The sequence below is a fragment of the Artemia sp. Qi Xiang Cuo genome, chromosome 2, assembly GCF_049724085.1.
Source record: "Artemia sp. Qi Xiang Cuo chromosome 2, ASM4972408v1, whole genome shotgun sequence".
In the NCBI taxonomy this organism is placed as follows: domain Eukaryota; kingdom Metazoa; phylum Arthropoda; class Branchiopoda; order Anostraca; family Artemiidae; genus Artemia; species Artemia sp. Qi Xiang Cuo.
In genome coordinates this window covers 12140994-12157035 of record NC_142795.1, presented here as the reverse complement: position 1 = coordinate 12157035, position 16042 = coordinate 12140994, and the positions used below count along the sequence as shown (strand labels likewise).

The window sequence follows — 16042 nt, the reverse complement described above, 5'->3', positions numbered from 1 at the left end:
CCAATATATACATAAAAAGAATTGGATTTTTCTGCTGATTTCAAATATACAAATTTGGTCAAGTACCTATCAAAAGTTACGAGCCTGAAAAAATTGCCTGATTTTCGAAACAAGGGTGAAACACCCCCTAAAAGTGATAGAATCTGAATGAAAAGCAAACCATCAGATTCAGCATAACAGACAACCTTACTGTAGATGTTTCAAGCTCTTATCTGCAAAAATGTGGAATTTTGTATGTTTTGCCAGAAGAAAGATCACGGATGTGTGTTTATTTGTTTTTTGTTTTTTTTTGTTTTTTTTTTCAGGGGTGAATGTATCGATCCAGTAGTCCTAGAATATCGCGAGAGGGCTCATTTTAACGGAAATTAAAAGTTCTAGTGCCCTTTTTAAGTGGCCAAAAATGAAAGTCTTCTTAGTACTTTCAAAAGAGCTATCTATTCTAATTAAACGGCCTTTATTATAATTATTGTTTATTTCTAACCCACACTATACAGAGGTACAATACGTGGAGTATCACAAAGAAAAACACATGAAAATGCAACGCAAATCAATATAGAAATCAAAGAATACCAGTTACAGAGTAACACAAAAAATTTAAAAGAAACCAAACAGAAGAGAAATCACATAAAAGGAGAGGAAAAGAAGAAGAGAAAAAAAAACAACTTATAGAATCTAATAAGCAGTAACATATAGAAATGTGGACACAAGCTGTCATTATTGTTATCATTATTTGATTTTTACTCACTCTTTACAATACTAAAAAATGTGGAGTGACCAAAGAAAGAAAAACAAACAAACAACTTAAGGAAAAATAACTTCGACTGAAAAAACCTGATAAGGTGGTGGTACGGAGAAAAACGGATTTGTATCCGTTTTTCCTTAATTTGTTAAGTTTTCTGTGTAATGCTTCCAGTGTTACAGTAATATCAGGAACAAGAAATTCGTTAATAATTACCTGGTTTTTAGTCCAAGGTTGAAGAAACAACAAAAAGTTGCAAAATCTGAAATAATTAATCCGGATTCATTTTAAGTCATTTTTCCTGAGAAGGGGGAAAATTCCAGAAGCAAAGAGACTTGAATTGTCACAAAAAGTTGAGTAGAGCTTAGCCAACGCGAATTTATTATATTTACCTCTATTGGCAACAATCTTAACATATCCTAATTGAATTTTCATATTAATATCTGAGACTATGCGCTGGCGCAAGCTCGGAAGACTGTTAGTAATAGAAATACCGAGCCATCGAAGAGAATCTACAAGAGGAAAAGTAAAGCCACTACAACGAAGGAGAGTACTAGAATTTTTGTTAAATGAAAGAGATGCACATAAATCTACATTAAAAGAAAGGCCTATATTTGAAAAGGAAGAAGTAACACGAGACGTCGTATTAAATAGACCAGTTTTAGTACTATTTATAACAAGCAGGCCATTAACATAGTCAGGATACGATATGTCAGAAAAACTAGAGAGATAGGTAGCCAATATCTTTGCCAGAACTCCTGAAATACATAATTTAAATAGGGTCCGAGATAAAACTCCACCTTGCCTTAAACCTCTTTTCACTTTAATAACAGAAGCTGGTGCCGATTTCAGCCGAAGAAAAGAATTAGAGTACTTGTAACGAAGAAGCATTATAACCGATAAATTGACACCACAACCATGAAGAGTAGAAAAAAGCTGACTATGACATACACTATCGAAATATTTTGATAGATCTAAAGCACAAAGATATATACTCTTTCCCTTAGAAGAATTCTCAAGGAGCAAAGAAGATAATAAACGATGTGCATGCTGACAACCTACTCTGGGCTTAAATCCAAACTGGTTATCTCTCTCAAGCATATTATTAGTCACAAAAGGTAGTAATATATGCTCAAGAACTTTACTAAAAGTGCAAGAGAAAATAATGGGTCGGTAAGAAGAGCAAATAAAATGGGAATTCCCCCTCCTTAAAATTAAAGAAACAGTACCAAACAAAAACCTCTCCGGTACACTAGAAGTACAAATACACATCTGGAAACGTAGTTATAGATGATTAATAAGGGGGGAGCATTCTAATAAAAGGTGAAATCTAGATATACCATTATTATTAACATTATCTGATTCAGGTTTTTTAATTGCTTCAACTATGAATGGAAGATAAATGTGGACACAAAGACATTGAGATAGGGGGGTACTAAAAATACCATAAAGGAAACAGTCGTATAAAAAACGGATACAATAATTCATATTAGAAAAAATAGGCGAATAACAGTCATAACAAGCAGAGGTAGAAAGGCAATTACAACATTACTACTTGGCATATCACTTATAATAAACTCATAATTCATAATTTGTCACCAATCTCTGTTTAGCATTGGAAATTTCATGCTACGATAACCTACTGAGTCAAGATATTTTTTATATTCATTACGCCTCTCAAGCTCAAGGTCAGATAAAATTCTACATGGCGGTCTTTCACATTCATTACAAAGTCCTAAACAAAGCTATGGTTTATTTTTCAGTTTTAAAATTAGTATCTAAAGACCAAATAGGTTTTTGTATGCATCATCTACCACCTTGTAACAGTACCGCAACAACCTGAAAATCTTTTTTACCATTGACGTTTTGATTATAGTAATAACTCTGTTTCTGTTATGTAGTTAAGAGGTATACTTCATTTGAACAAACGATAGGAAACTCATATAACAAACACCATGCTGGTTAGTATAAAAGCAAAGACAGGCAAATCAGCTCTTTCCCAATTACTATTTTCAGACCATTTTAAAGAATGGGGTGCTATACGAATTCTTGTAAGGTTTATGTTAAGTGAAAGGGTCAATAAAATAGGACACGTTCTGAATCTTGTTCTTCAGCACCCGTAGGCATAATTGATGTACCAATACTAGGAGAGCAAATAATCTCATCAATATTGTTCTTGGAACCTAATTGATGAACATGAGAAAAGGGATTGGATTTGGGTATATTACGATACGATTAAAAGCAATCTTAAAACAAATTATTTCTCACTGGCGAAAAATTTATATCCGTATTGAACTACAATGATCATATAATCTAGAGAAATAGAAAGAATTTTTTTCCACTAAAACCTTCAGCATGTCGCAAGCTTTAGCATATCTAGTGATTGATCTGGCAGAGCGATCATCATAAGGCAGATAAGAATTAATGAAAACTATAGTGCCCATACGAACAGCCAAAAAAAACTCATCCGAGTAAAAAGTCACCGGCAAAACCAAATTCGGATTGCGCTTAAAAATACAAGCTAGCCCACCGGATGGGCGGCCTCTTGTGGTTTTGGCAGAGTAGTAAAAAACACATCATGATGAGGGCTCCGACGCAAAAGGTTAATGCTAAAGTCTGTAAGAAGATGCTCCTGCAGACAGGCCATGTCAAAATCATTGTAGAACTCATCAATAACGAAGTCCTTATCCTTAATACCATTAATATTAAACGACATCATTGAAAACACCAAAGTCATTACGAAATGGGGGAGCACAACATTAGTTCCTTAGATACTAAGCAGGACAGACTATACGAAGCATGATTTTTACCACAGTTAGCACACTCGGGAACAGCGCTACAAGGACAATTCTTAGTAGAAAGATGTGGCCCAGCACATCTGGCACATTTCGAGACATTGCTGGTGCAAGCACTTTGAAAGTGATCTTATGACCGGCATTTGAAGCAACATTTAGGTATTTCCTTAAATTCGTGAATTCGAAATAAATCATATCCAACTTTAATTCCCTCTTTGAAAAAAGCGGACTGAGTGAAGGAATCTTCACCTTGAAGCGTTACAGGCATAGTTTGGCTCAGTCAATTTTCACCTTTTATACCCTAGAGTCTAATAATAAATGAAAGGTTGACATCAACTGGGAAACCTCTGAAAATCCCAAAAAAGCACTTGGTTCGTATTTTAACTGTTGCTCCAGTAATAAAGTTATGAACTGATGTACAAAAATCTTCAGTTGCAGATTTATCAATATTGACATCCCATCTGTCATTAACAGGTTTCACGCTACAAACTAATTCATGCCCATCTATTTAATCGAGAACAGATTTGCCTTTAATCGGATCAGACATATCTGAAGGCACTTTATAGACAATAACTGTCACATGAGTGACAATTGTTGTGGTAGTTTTGGGTAGTTGAGGAAAATTCAACTGATAATTGTCAAGTTTCCCTGACATTTCAACAACCACTTGTTGTAGCTTTTTAAACTTAGAGAGTAACGAAGTATAAGCATTGGCAGGGAGACATGGCACCTCAGTAGATCGCTTTATCACAAACATAGGTACAAAAGTGTCGCTACTGTCAAGAGATCTTAACAGAGAAATAATGTCACTAGAATGACTAGAAAGTGCATTGCTCCCCTTACGTACTGGGCAATCCGATTCAGGTGCACTTATTTGCCACAGTAAATTCACGTCAAAAAACTCCATACCATGTCTTTTGATAATATCCTCCTCAATTCCGCTTAGCAAATAGCTTTGAATGAAATTTAGCACCAGAGAATATACAAGTTCAGGTATTGAATTAATGAATATCGAAATATAGGTCAAATTAAAAGCAGACTAGATTCCAATTTATAATCATCTTAAAGTTAACTCAGGTCAATAACTCACTTGGAATAAATTACCTGGAGGTTTGTGATTCGAACAAAGTTCGAACTTTAGTGTAAAGAGCGAGGTATTGACAGGGGGGTGAACCCCCTCATATACGTAATAACATATACGTCATAAAAAACAATAAAAAAACAAGCGATACGGCTCACTAGTAATCAAAACTTTAAAAACCAGAGTTTTGATGTCAATAAATATAAATCAAATATAATGCTGATTCAGCATTATAATGAAATAAGCTCCTCATTGTTCCAATTAAACGAAGATAGTGTTTCAGAAGTCGTTCTTAAAGAATTGGGAGAAAATTCGTAGGCTACGTATATTTATTATTAATACAAACATTCGTAAATAAAATTGAAAAGTGTCAAAGATTGCTGTTGCAATCACTTTATCAAAACCATATACAGTTTTGTAGCAAAAATAAACTATTTGAAAAATCAAAAGTGTCATATATTGCTATTACAATCACTTTACAAAAAGAATATACACAGTTGTCTATCTCATAATTTTTATTAGGATAAGTTTCACCAAACGCAACCAATCAAAATTTTGAGATATCCATTTAGTTCAAAGTAGCTGGAAGTTCTGGAAATTATGTCTATGAGGATGACAACCCACCACAGCCCTCGGGGCAAGATGTTGTAAGTTATACCCTGGGGGCTTATAAGGTTTTTATAGTTAGAGTTGTCGTAAAAACTGCAAAAAGGGCTCATTCGATTGGAAATTGAAAGGGCTAGTCCTGTTTGTAACAGTAAAAAGTGATTGGAGGGCAACTAACCCCCCTCTTACGCCCATCATTTTCCCAAACACATCCAATCAAAATTTTGAAATAGCCATTTCTTCAGCGTAGTTGAAAGTTCTGGAAATTAGGTGTTTGAGGATGACAGTCCCCCCACAGCCCTCAGGGTAAGGGTTGTGAGTTATGCCCTGGGGGCATATAAGGTTTTTATAGAAAGCGTTGTTGCAGAAACGCCAAAAAGGACTTATTCAATTGGAAATTGAAAGGGCTAGTGCCCTTTTTAATAGTCAAAAGTGATTGAAGGGCAACTAAACCCCCTCTCACACCCATCATTTCCCTAAACACATTAGATCAATATTTTGAGATAGCCATTTTGTTCAACGTAGTTTAAAATTCTGGAAATTAGGCCTTTTAGGATGACACCCCCCCCCCAAAAAAAAAAAAACACCAGAACAAGGGTTGTAGGCTAAGCCCGGAGGCATATAAGGTTTTTATAGAAAGTGTTGTCGTAGAAACTTCAAAAAAGCTAATTCGATTGGAAATTGAAAGGGCTAGTGCCCTTTTTAATAGTCAAGAGTGATTCAAGGTAGGTCAACTACTTGGAGGGCAACTCTCATGCCCACCATTTCCCCAAACACAATCAATCAAAATTTTTAAATAGCCATTTTGTTCCACGTAGTTGAAAGGTCCAGAAACTATGTCTTTGCGGATGACAAGCCCGCCACAGCCCCCAAGGCAAAAGTTTTCAATTATACCCTGGGGGCATATAAGATTTTTATAGAAAGCGTTGTCGTACAAACTTCAAAAAGGGCTCATTCAATTGGGAATTGAGAGAGCTAGTACCCTTATTAATAGTCAAAAGCGATCGGAGGACGAATACCCCACCCCCCAGGCCCATCATTTCCCAAAACTTTTCCAATTAACAATTTGATATAGCCATTTTATTGAACGTAGTTAAAGGGTCTGGATAGTATGTCTTTGAGTATGACACACACCCCCCCCATATCCATCAGGGCTAAGGTTGTAAGTTATGCCCTGGAGGTATATAAGGTTTTTATAGAAAGCGTTGTTGTAAAAACTTCAAAAAGGGCTCATTCAATTGGAAATTGAGAGGGCTATTGCCTTTTTTAATAGTCGAAAGTAATCGGAGGGAGAATCACCCCTCCCCACGCCCTTCATTTCCCCAAACATTTCCGATCAACATTTTGATATGGCTTTTTTGTTCAACGTAGTTGAAAGGTCTCAAAATTATGTCTTTGAGGATGACAACCCTCCCCCCATGGCCCTCAGGACGAGGGTCGTTAGTTATGCCATTTGGGCATATAAGGTTATTATAGAAAGTTTTGTCGTAGAGACTTCAAAAAGGGCTCGTTCGATTGGAAATTGATAGGGCTAGTGCCTTTCTTATTAGTCAATGACGATCGGAGGGTAAATGCCGTCCCCACGCCCATCATCTCTCAAAATACTTACTATCAAAATTTTAAGATGATCATTTTGTTTAAGGTATTTGAAAGGTCTGGAAAAGGTACTTTTGAGGATAACAAATCTCCTCAGCCCTCAGGGCAAGGGTTGTAAGTTATGTCCTGAAGGCACATAAGGTTTTTATAAATAGCATGGTCATATCAACTTCGGAGGGGCTCATTGGATTGGTAATCAGGCGCTCTAGAGCTCTTTTTAAGAGTCAAAGGGATCGGAGGGCCTCTACCCCCCCCCCCCCATATACACACGTCGTTTTGTCCCGAAATGTATCTGATTGAAGTTTTGAGATGGCCATTCTATTCAAAATAGTCTAAATAGCATATAAAAAGGCTTTTGGGGTTGAAACAAACCCCAGAGATTAGGGGCAATGGTTGTAAGTTATGCCCAGGGGGTATTTAAGGTTTTTATCGAAGGGATGGTTTTTTAGCTTTAGAAGAGGGTCAGGCTTTTTCCCTGAAAAAGACTATGTTAAAATAAACGAACGGAAATTAAATAAAAAAAACTTGTATTAAAATTTAGGCGGGGCGGCAAAATAGATAATACCAAAAAAAAGCATTTTTCATTTAAAATTACCCAAATAGTGTTTTCCAAAATCTAAAATAGAGTGAAATCTAGGAGACACATATATCCTCCCTTACCCCCATAACTAACGCCAATAGCCAAGACAAGCCTAACCACTAGCCTATCCAAGGTTCTAAAACCGATCTTCATTAATTGTAGTCAGTTACTTTTCAGATTTTATCCGTCAACGTAGGTGGCGTTATCTTGGGCATGTCATCAGGATGGGCAGAAATCGCTTGCCAAACTCCATCCTCTTCTGGCAACCTGAAGGATCAAGAAGACGAGGCCGTCCTAGAAACACCCAGAGACGTTCAAACAGATGAGACTTGTCAAATATATATGCGTCCCTACAGCCCGAATGGGAAGACGTACTAGCTGCAGCATATTTCCGAGATGACTGGAGACTTTTCGTGGATGCCCTAGCTGCCTCTGGAGGCACAGGAGGAACTAAGGTAAGCTAGTTTTCATTACCTTCATACTAAAATCACTCATAACAGTGAACTTAACCCTCTATATTACCTTAATCAAACAGTGCGTGGTAACGAAATATAAAATTCATAAGTTTAATCTTGTCCATCAGAAGCTATGAGCATAAGAAAAAGTTGCTTAATTTTTTGTAAGGGTGGGGGGTGGAAAACAACCCCAAAAAGTCAAGCAATCCTAATGAAAATAACATGATGGAATTCAGCATATCAGAGAACCCTACTGTAGAGGTTTCAAGCTCCTGTCAACGAAAATATGGAATTCTGTATTTTTTGCCGGAAGAAAAATCGCGGATGCACGTTTTTTTTTTCTTGTTTTTTTTTCTTTTTTTTTCAGGAGTTATCACATTGAACTAATGGTCCTAGATGATCGAGAGAAACCGCATTCAAATGGAAATCAAAAGCTCTAGTGCTCTTTATAAGAGACCCAAAAGATTGAAGGCCAACCAGCCCCCTTACAACGCTCATTTTTCCCTAAAGACATCAAATAAACATTTTGAGATATTGATTTGATTCAGCATAGTTGAAAGGCTCAATAGTTATGTCTTTAGGGATGACAATGACTCCCCCCCCCCCTTAGTCCAACGAAAACAGTCTGTGAGTTCCGCAACTTGCCCATTGTTCACATATAGCATTTATTATAGCGTAGCAAATATTCATATTTGGGGGGGGGGATTTTCTACGGAAGTGGAAAATTTTTCACGGAGATAATTTTCCGCGTTTTTCGAAGGTGAAGGAGTGAAAGGTTTTTCACCTGAAAGTAAGCAGCAAAATTAAAACTTAAAACGAAAAAAATTCTAGGGGGCAAGCCAGGTTTTTTCAGAAGAAAGGTCACGGATGCGTGTTTATTTGTTTGTTTGTCTTTTTTTTCAGGGGTGATCGTATCAACACACTGGGCCTAGACCATCGAGAAAGGGCTCATTCTAACGGAAATGAAAAGTTTTAGTGCCTTTTTTAAGTCACCCAAAAATTGTAGGGAAATTAGGCCCCCTCCCACCCAACTTTTTCCCCAAAATCTTCTGATAAAAATTATGTGATAGCTATTTGGTTCAACATAATTGAAAGACCTAATAACTATGTCTCTGAAGTTAACATGACCCCTATAGCCCATGTGGAAAGGTTTTGAAGTTATAAAATTTGCCCATTAATTACGTATAGTATTTGTTATTGGGAAATATGCATACATTTTTCCGGTGGAGAGGGGCACTTTGCACTGGGAGAATTTAACATGGAGAGGGAATTTTTCAGGGGGTGAACTTTTCAGGAGAAATTGTATACTGGGGGAATTTGCCAGAATTCCCATACGAAATTTCTTTATATTTCTTGTTTTCTCTTTACTGACTCAATTTTACGAGTGGAGGTGTTAAGAGTAATTATCTGGGGTAAATTTTCACCAGGATTGAATTTTTCAAAGGATATTTCCGTTGGGAGGAGGATTTTTCCGTGGAGGTGGAGCCAGATCTCCTGGCGTTATTTAAAAAAACGATCAGAAATTAAATAAAAGAAAATAAGTTTTTTCAACTGAAAGTAAGAAACAACATTTAAACTTAAAAACTAACAGAAATTATTACATATACGAGGGAACCCTTCCTCGACACCTCGCTCTCTACGCTAAAGTTTAAATATTGTCACAATTCTTTAAAAACGGCTCCTGAAACACAAGGGTAGTTTAATTAGAACAATAAGTAACTTTTTTTTTAATTCCAAAAAACTTTAGCGGGAAGAGCGAGGTGTTGAGGAGGGAGCAACTCCCCCTCGTATACGTAATAATTTCTGTTCCTTTTAAGTTTTAATATTGCTCCTTACTTTCAGTTGAAAAAACTTGTTTTTTTATTTAACTTTGATACTAAAACGGCCTTGCAACTATGTAACAATCTTCCACTAGGCTACTAAGCCTTCAATAGCCTACTTGGCTTCTACTTGGCCCTTTCAATTTCCAATCGAATGAGCACTTTTTGAAATTTCTACGACAACACTTTCTATAAAAACTTATATGCCCCCAGGGCACAACTTACAACCCTTGCCCACGGTTGTGAGGGGTTTGTCATCCTCAAAGGCCTAATTTCATAAACTACGTTGAACAAAATGGCTATCTCATAATTTTGATTGAATGTGTTTGGGGAAATAGTGGGTGTCAGAGGGGGGTTAGTTGCCCTCCAATCACTTTCGACTATTAAAAAGGCATTAGCCTTTTGAATTTCCAATCGAATGAACCCTTTTTGAAATTTCTACGACAAGGTTTTCAATAAAAACCTTATATGCCAACAGGGCATAACTTACAACCCTTACCCTGAGGGCTTTGGGGGGAGTATCCTCCTCAAAGACATAATTTTCAACTACGAATTTTCAACCAGATCTTTCAACTACGTTAAACAAAATGGCTATCTCAAAATTTTGATTGGATGTGTTTGGGGAAATCGTGGGCGTGGAAGGGGTATTAGTTGCCTTCGAATCACATTCGACTATTAAAAGTGGGCCCAAGCCCTTTCATTTTCCAATCAAATGAGCGCTTTTCGAAGTTTCTACGACAACTCCTTCGATACGAAGTGCCCTGGTCTAAAAAAAAACAAATAAATAATACATTGTGCCAACATCGTTCTTTACTTAGGCAGCGCAATGCCTATGATTGAAGGAAGATCGCAAAGTTATATAAGCGTATACAGGAAGAAAACAGCTGATCTGAGCTTGGCTGAGATTAAGTTTAGCTTTCACCAATAAAGACTTTCGCCACTGATAAATAAAAAAAATAAAAATAAAAATTCCATGAATATCAGTTTGCCTCCCGAGCTAAGCACTCACTGGAGCCCATATACCATACACCATATATATTGTTATGCATTTTTGAAAAGGTATACGGATAAAGGTAAATGGCAAAGGTATCTGAAAAGGATCCTAACAGTTATAAAGTTACTAAATTAGTGTTTTGCTCCCTAAAATCTCAAGAATTTATGCCAAATTTCTCTTTTCTGCGTTTTTTTTTTTTTTTAATCTAATAGAGCAGAACGTTTAACTTGGTCATATTCAGGTTATTGACTAAGTTACATTTAAGATAGATTCTGTTGGCTAGAACTTTTAACAACGCTCCTTCGTTTCACGTACAAATAGGTTTTTTATTTAGTTGTTGTTTCCTTTTAATTTGTTTGTCCTAAATAAAATGTATGCTCCACAGAAACGCGCTGCCACACGAAAGGCACTACCCATGGGAGCATACACTTAGAACTGGTATATCCTTACGAGGGCTTTCAAGATATTTTGTAAATACATTCTAAGACCACACTGGCTATACGTGACAAATGAAACTCAAAGAGGAAAGAAAATAATAAAATGAAAAAAAAAAGGTGAGAGAACGAGGATTTTGTCAGCCAGTGGCGAACCATGAAGAAGAAGAAATAAGCAAATATTAATTGAAGAAGAATGGAACTCGAAGATTCAGGTAAGCTGCCTTTCTTGGATTTTTTGATTATAAAAACTGCTCCTAGCCTTGAATTTTCCATATACAGAAAGCCGACCCATAATGATTGGTATCTACATTTCTCTTCAAATCACCCTCCTTCTGTGAAAAGAGGGGTAATAATCTCTTTAGTCGACAGAGTTTTAATACTCTGTTCTCGTAATCATATAAATTCTGAATTAAACAATATCAAAGATATTCTATTCTGTAATGGTTACCCAATAAAACTTATTGGAAATATCATAGATAGACGATTAAAAAAGATAAAACAAAAAATAGGGAGCCCGTCCCCCTTGATTCAGTTACTCCGGTAATTGAGAAAAAACTTTCATCACTTTACCATACATCCCAAAACTTAGCGATAAACTTGGAAAAATTAAAAAAAAAAACATAATCTCTCTGTTTCTTTCAAAACTGAACAAAAAGTTGAACATTTTTTCAACTCAAGAAAAGATAAGACTGACCCTGTACTGGGTAGTGGTGTCTACAGAATCAAGTGTTTATGTGGGAAATTTTACATTGCTAGGACCCATCAACAGCTAGGTGAACGTTTGCATGAGCACAAAATTTCAATAGATAAGTCCCTGAGATTGGAAAATAAAAATGACAACTTTGATTCGGCTTTGGCTCTGCATATATTTGAAAATCCTACACATCTGGTTCTTTTTGACGAGGCAACCTTAATATCTGCTGTAGATGGCCTACCGTAATCTTTTAAAGAAGTAATTGAGATAAAAAAATACATAAACATAAATTTAGCTATAAATAGAGACACTGGAGATATTTCATTAAGCCCAATTTATAATAATTTAATTTTGAAGAACTCAATCAATATTTTCACCCGGTCTAACTTGAGAGAACCTATTTGCACATCTAATGAAGACCGAAATTGTAGACCAGCTAAAGCTATAGCAAAACAAAGGATTATTGCTCAATCATCTTGGTAAATTTCTTTTTCATAGATTCCAACCTGGTTTTTATTCAGTTTTTGTTCTGTCGTTGTCAAGCAAACTTCGAAAGGTTCGGTTTTTGTTGGTTTCTTTTTTCTTGTTTTTCTTTTTTTGTTTAGCCCTGAGGACGATTTGGCGGAGGTCCTCATCGAAATATTTGCTTGTTTCTTCATCCTCATGGTTTGCCACTGGCTGAAAAAATCCTCGTCTTCTCACCTTTTTTTATTTTATTTTTCATTTTATTATTTCTTTCCTCTCTGAGTTTTATTTGTAATATATTTTGGTCAATTTGGACCAAATTGCCACTTTGCAGAGAAATTACTTAAGGATTGTTCTGGGTACCCGGCTGACTGACCGTATGTCAAACAAAAGGCTATACGAAACATATGGTTCAATACCGCTCTCTAGGGCTATAATGAAAGAAAGGTTGATGTGGCTAGGGCACATTGTGCGGATGAAGGATGACAGATTACCGAAGATTGTTCTTTTCGGCCAACCGTCTAGGCCTAAACGAAAAGCAGGTCGTCCTCGTCTGGGGTGGGAGGACGTCATAAATAAAGATTTAAAGGAAATGGGAACTTCGTGGGCGGGTGTAAAAAGGGAGGCTTTGAATAGATTGGGGTGGAGTAGAAGGGTGCGTGGCTGTCTTGGCCTCAGGCGGCTTGGTGCTGCGGTGAGTTGTTAGTAGTAGTAGTAGTACAATGTAGCGGAAACGGCAGATTATTTGGAGAGGTTTCAGAAATTTAAAGCGGCACTAGAATAAAAGAAAAATAAGTCTGAATGTGTGTTATGTTTATTTTCTATGAGCGTCGATTCATTACCGATCGCACGTAAAAAAGAGAAGCTCTTAAACAAAACATCAAATGCCACTAAAATAAATTTCAGGATTTACTTCTCCGACATTTTAAGGGGTCAGGGGTCCCTCAGACAAATTTAACCTTGTTAATTTGAGCGCATGAACGTTAATTTTGATGTTTCACAAAAATCTTCCAGAACAAGATTGGAGCTATCGGCCTCTCGGCAGACTTAACAAGCCTCATAATACTTAATATTAATACATTCCTCTAAATGAAGAGAGGTATGAAAATAAATTGTTTCCTACTTCTGACTTATCTGAAGGCCTTCTCACAAGAATTTAAAAAATAACAGCATATTTTCCAATAGAACATTTAGTTTAAGCTATTCATATTGATATTAACTATTAGATATATGATACATATTGAATATGTCTAATTGAAGCAACTAATGAAATTGAAAGCTTGCCTGTTAAGTGACATATCTCTTTTCAAAAATGCCCAAACGGCAGAAGCCGTAATAAGAGTTGTCTTTTCAGGATCTATTGGACATTGTGCAAGTGGTAAGGCGACTACCATAAATTCCAAAGCAGCTCTTTGCACAAGGACACTAGAATCTTCTAAACAGGAACGCAAGCTATGAACCTAAAATTAATAAAAACAAAAAACTTCATGACATCTCAAGAGTTCGGAGAGAAAAATAAGAGAAAATAAAGAAATATAGAAATATAGAGGGGTCCATATCCAGATAGTCAAGGGGCACGGGATGTATGATATTTTTTTCTCCACATTATTTGGGGGAGGGAACTGCCCCCCCCCCCAACGACTCCCTTGTTGAAATTATTTTGAAAGTCGATCTGAGCCCAAAAAGAAAAGGGTTCAAAAGAATGTAGAGTTCAATAATAGTTTTGTGTTAGAAGCAAACTTAGGTAGTACCATTCAGATTTTGGACATTACGTACGTATCAGGTATTTCACGTATCAGGTATTTTCGTATCAGGGAAATTATTTCCAAGGCTATTTTGCATTTTGAAGCTGTCGGTTATAGATGGATAAATAGATGGATAGATATCTATTCATATAAATAAACAAACTATAATAGAAGCACATTCTTAATCATATACTCTAAGGCAACATTCTATGGCCATGCACAGACTTTACCGTAGAACTTAGTTCATTCAGTTCCCCCAGAGACACGCATGATGTCAGTGAGTAGCCTACAATTTTCTTCAAGGTGAACCACTCCGTACATGTCCTCCCACTTTGGAATGAGACTCTTCAGGAGAGCTTTTCTGTCACGTTCATGCGTCATACAGAGCGTAATCAGTGGTCTGATTTGGTTAGGGATGCTTCCCAGCTGCCACCAGAGGAGTATTTTGGGAAGTGTGTGGTCTAGTATAGCGGACGATATGCCGAGGGAAACGCCATCTTCTTTGTCTCACAACTAAGGCAATGTGCGGTTAGCCTATATGGTGACGGATTTTGTTGTTGCGGATATGGTCCTTTGGATCTGGGCAAAAGTAATCATTCTCATAGGCAGTAAGGTGCTATTCCTTAACTACAATAGAGTAGCTTAGAGCGGACAAAACGTTGCTCTGGAAATGCCTGAGGTTTGGCTTTTGTCAGTAAACTGAGTGTTTTCAGACTGTTAGGAGTCGCTGAAATACTACGTTGGTTAGGTCTATTCTGGTATGTAGCTGTTTAGGGCACCCATTGGAATTTATTTTCATCTTATTTTTTTCCATGCACTTCCAGCTGTAGCATGGAGCTGCCAATCCTTTGGCAGCTTCAAGCGTCTGGTGGCTGAGTTTCTAGATGATAAATTAGATCATTGGACAGTGATAGATTAGTTTTGCTATTTATAATCCCATTTTCTCATGACTCTTTCTTTTCTTTTTTTGTTTGTTAAAAGATTTATCTTTTGAAATTGGTACAATTTTATTCTTAAAATGATTGTAAAATAGTATGCTATGTATTTATACTTCTGAGCTGGTTGCGACAAAGTGAGGGTGGAGTCACTTTCTTTCTTTTTTTCGTTTTTTTTCCTGCCAGGTCTATGGAGTCACATATCGTCTGAATTGAGATGAAAGATGTGATAATGGCATCTGATTCCTTCTTTTTCACGATTTTATCCTCTTTCCCCATTTTTCAGGCAATGGGGGGATTTCGAGCAAAGCCCATTGAAGGAAACTTGAACATTACTTTCTATGTATTGTATTTTTTCTTATTTCTATTTTATCTTCGGTTTACTGGGTTTTCTTTTTTTTTTCTTTCCTGTTTCCCTATATTTCAAGTCATGGAGCCAGCTAGTAGAAACATATTTTACTCTAATTATATTAATTATAATAATCTATATATCAAGCAAACCCGGCTATTTTATTTCAGATGTTTTATTACTATTTTGTTTTATATCTATTTAATTACAATACCAAATTTTTATTTTGGTATAGTAATGGAAGAAAAGTTAATAGATTTGATGTCCCGTAACAGCAAGTCTGCTGCAAAGAATACTGTGTACAAAAATATGGCATAATAGCAAGTCAGAGAAAAAGCTTGTCTACCTAACTTTATCTTTCAAGTAAAGATACTAGATCCCCTTAAAAGCCAATTTTACTAGTTTCCAAACCTCTAGTGGTTCGAAGCCACTTGGCTCGAATTCCGAAGTTTTTGTCGATAAAATCCGTTCGTACTTTATTGAGGGGACCAAGTCCATCTTCTGAACATGAAACGTATGATTGACCAGCCATGGTGACGATTTAAGGTATTTTTTTTTTTAATTAGAAAAGATTGAAGCTTGGAATTGCAGTTTTCCTATCCATAAGGTGAATCTGGGAAATGATAGAAATATATAGTATTAGTAGGAAAAAAATGGGAAAAAATCACAGTCGAAACAAATTTTATGTCTCGTCATTTCAATTTCCCGCTTCTGTAATACAGATGTGACGTAAAAATCAAGGGAAAACACA

The 16042-nt window shown here is 36.4% G+C and overlaps 1 protein-coding gene across 3 annotated transcripts in view; it reads right to left on the bottom strand.

Annotated features, from left to right (window-relative positions):
* The window catches only part of LOC148954908 (protein DOP1A), a 160533-nt gene that overhangs the window by 126831 nt on the left and 17660 nt on the right, over nt 1–16042 (bottom strand). For all 3 annotated transcript variants that reach the window (XM_089099104.1, XM_089099111.1, XM_089099118.1), the window contains exon 6: nt 13547–13722. In XM_089099104.1, the coding sequence (XP_088955230.1) occupies nt 13547–13722 (176 nt within the window). The remainder of the gene's footprint in view (nt 1–13546; nt 13723–16042) is intronic.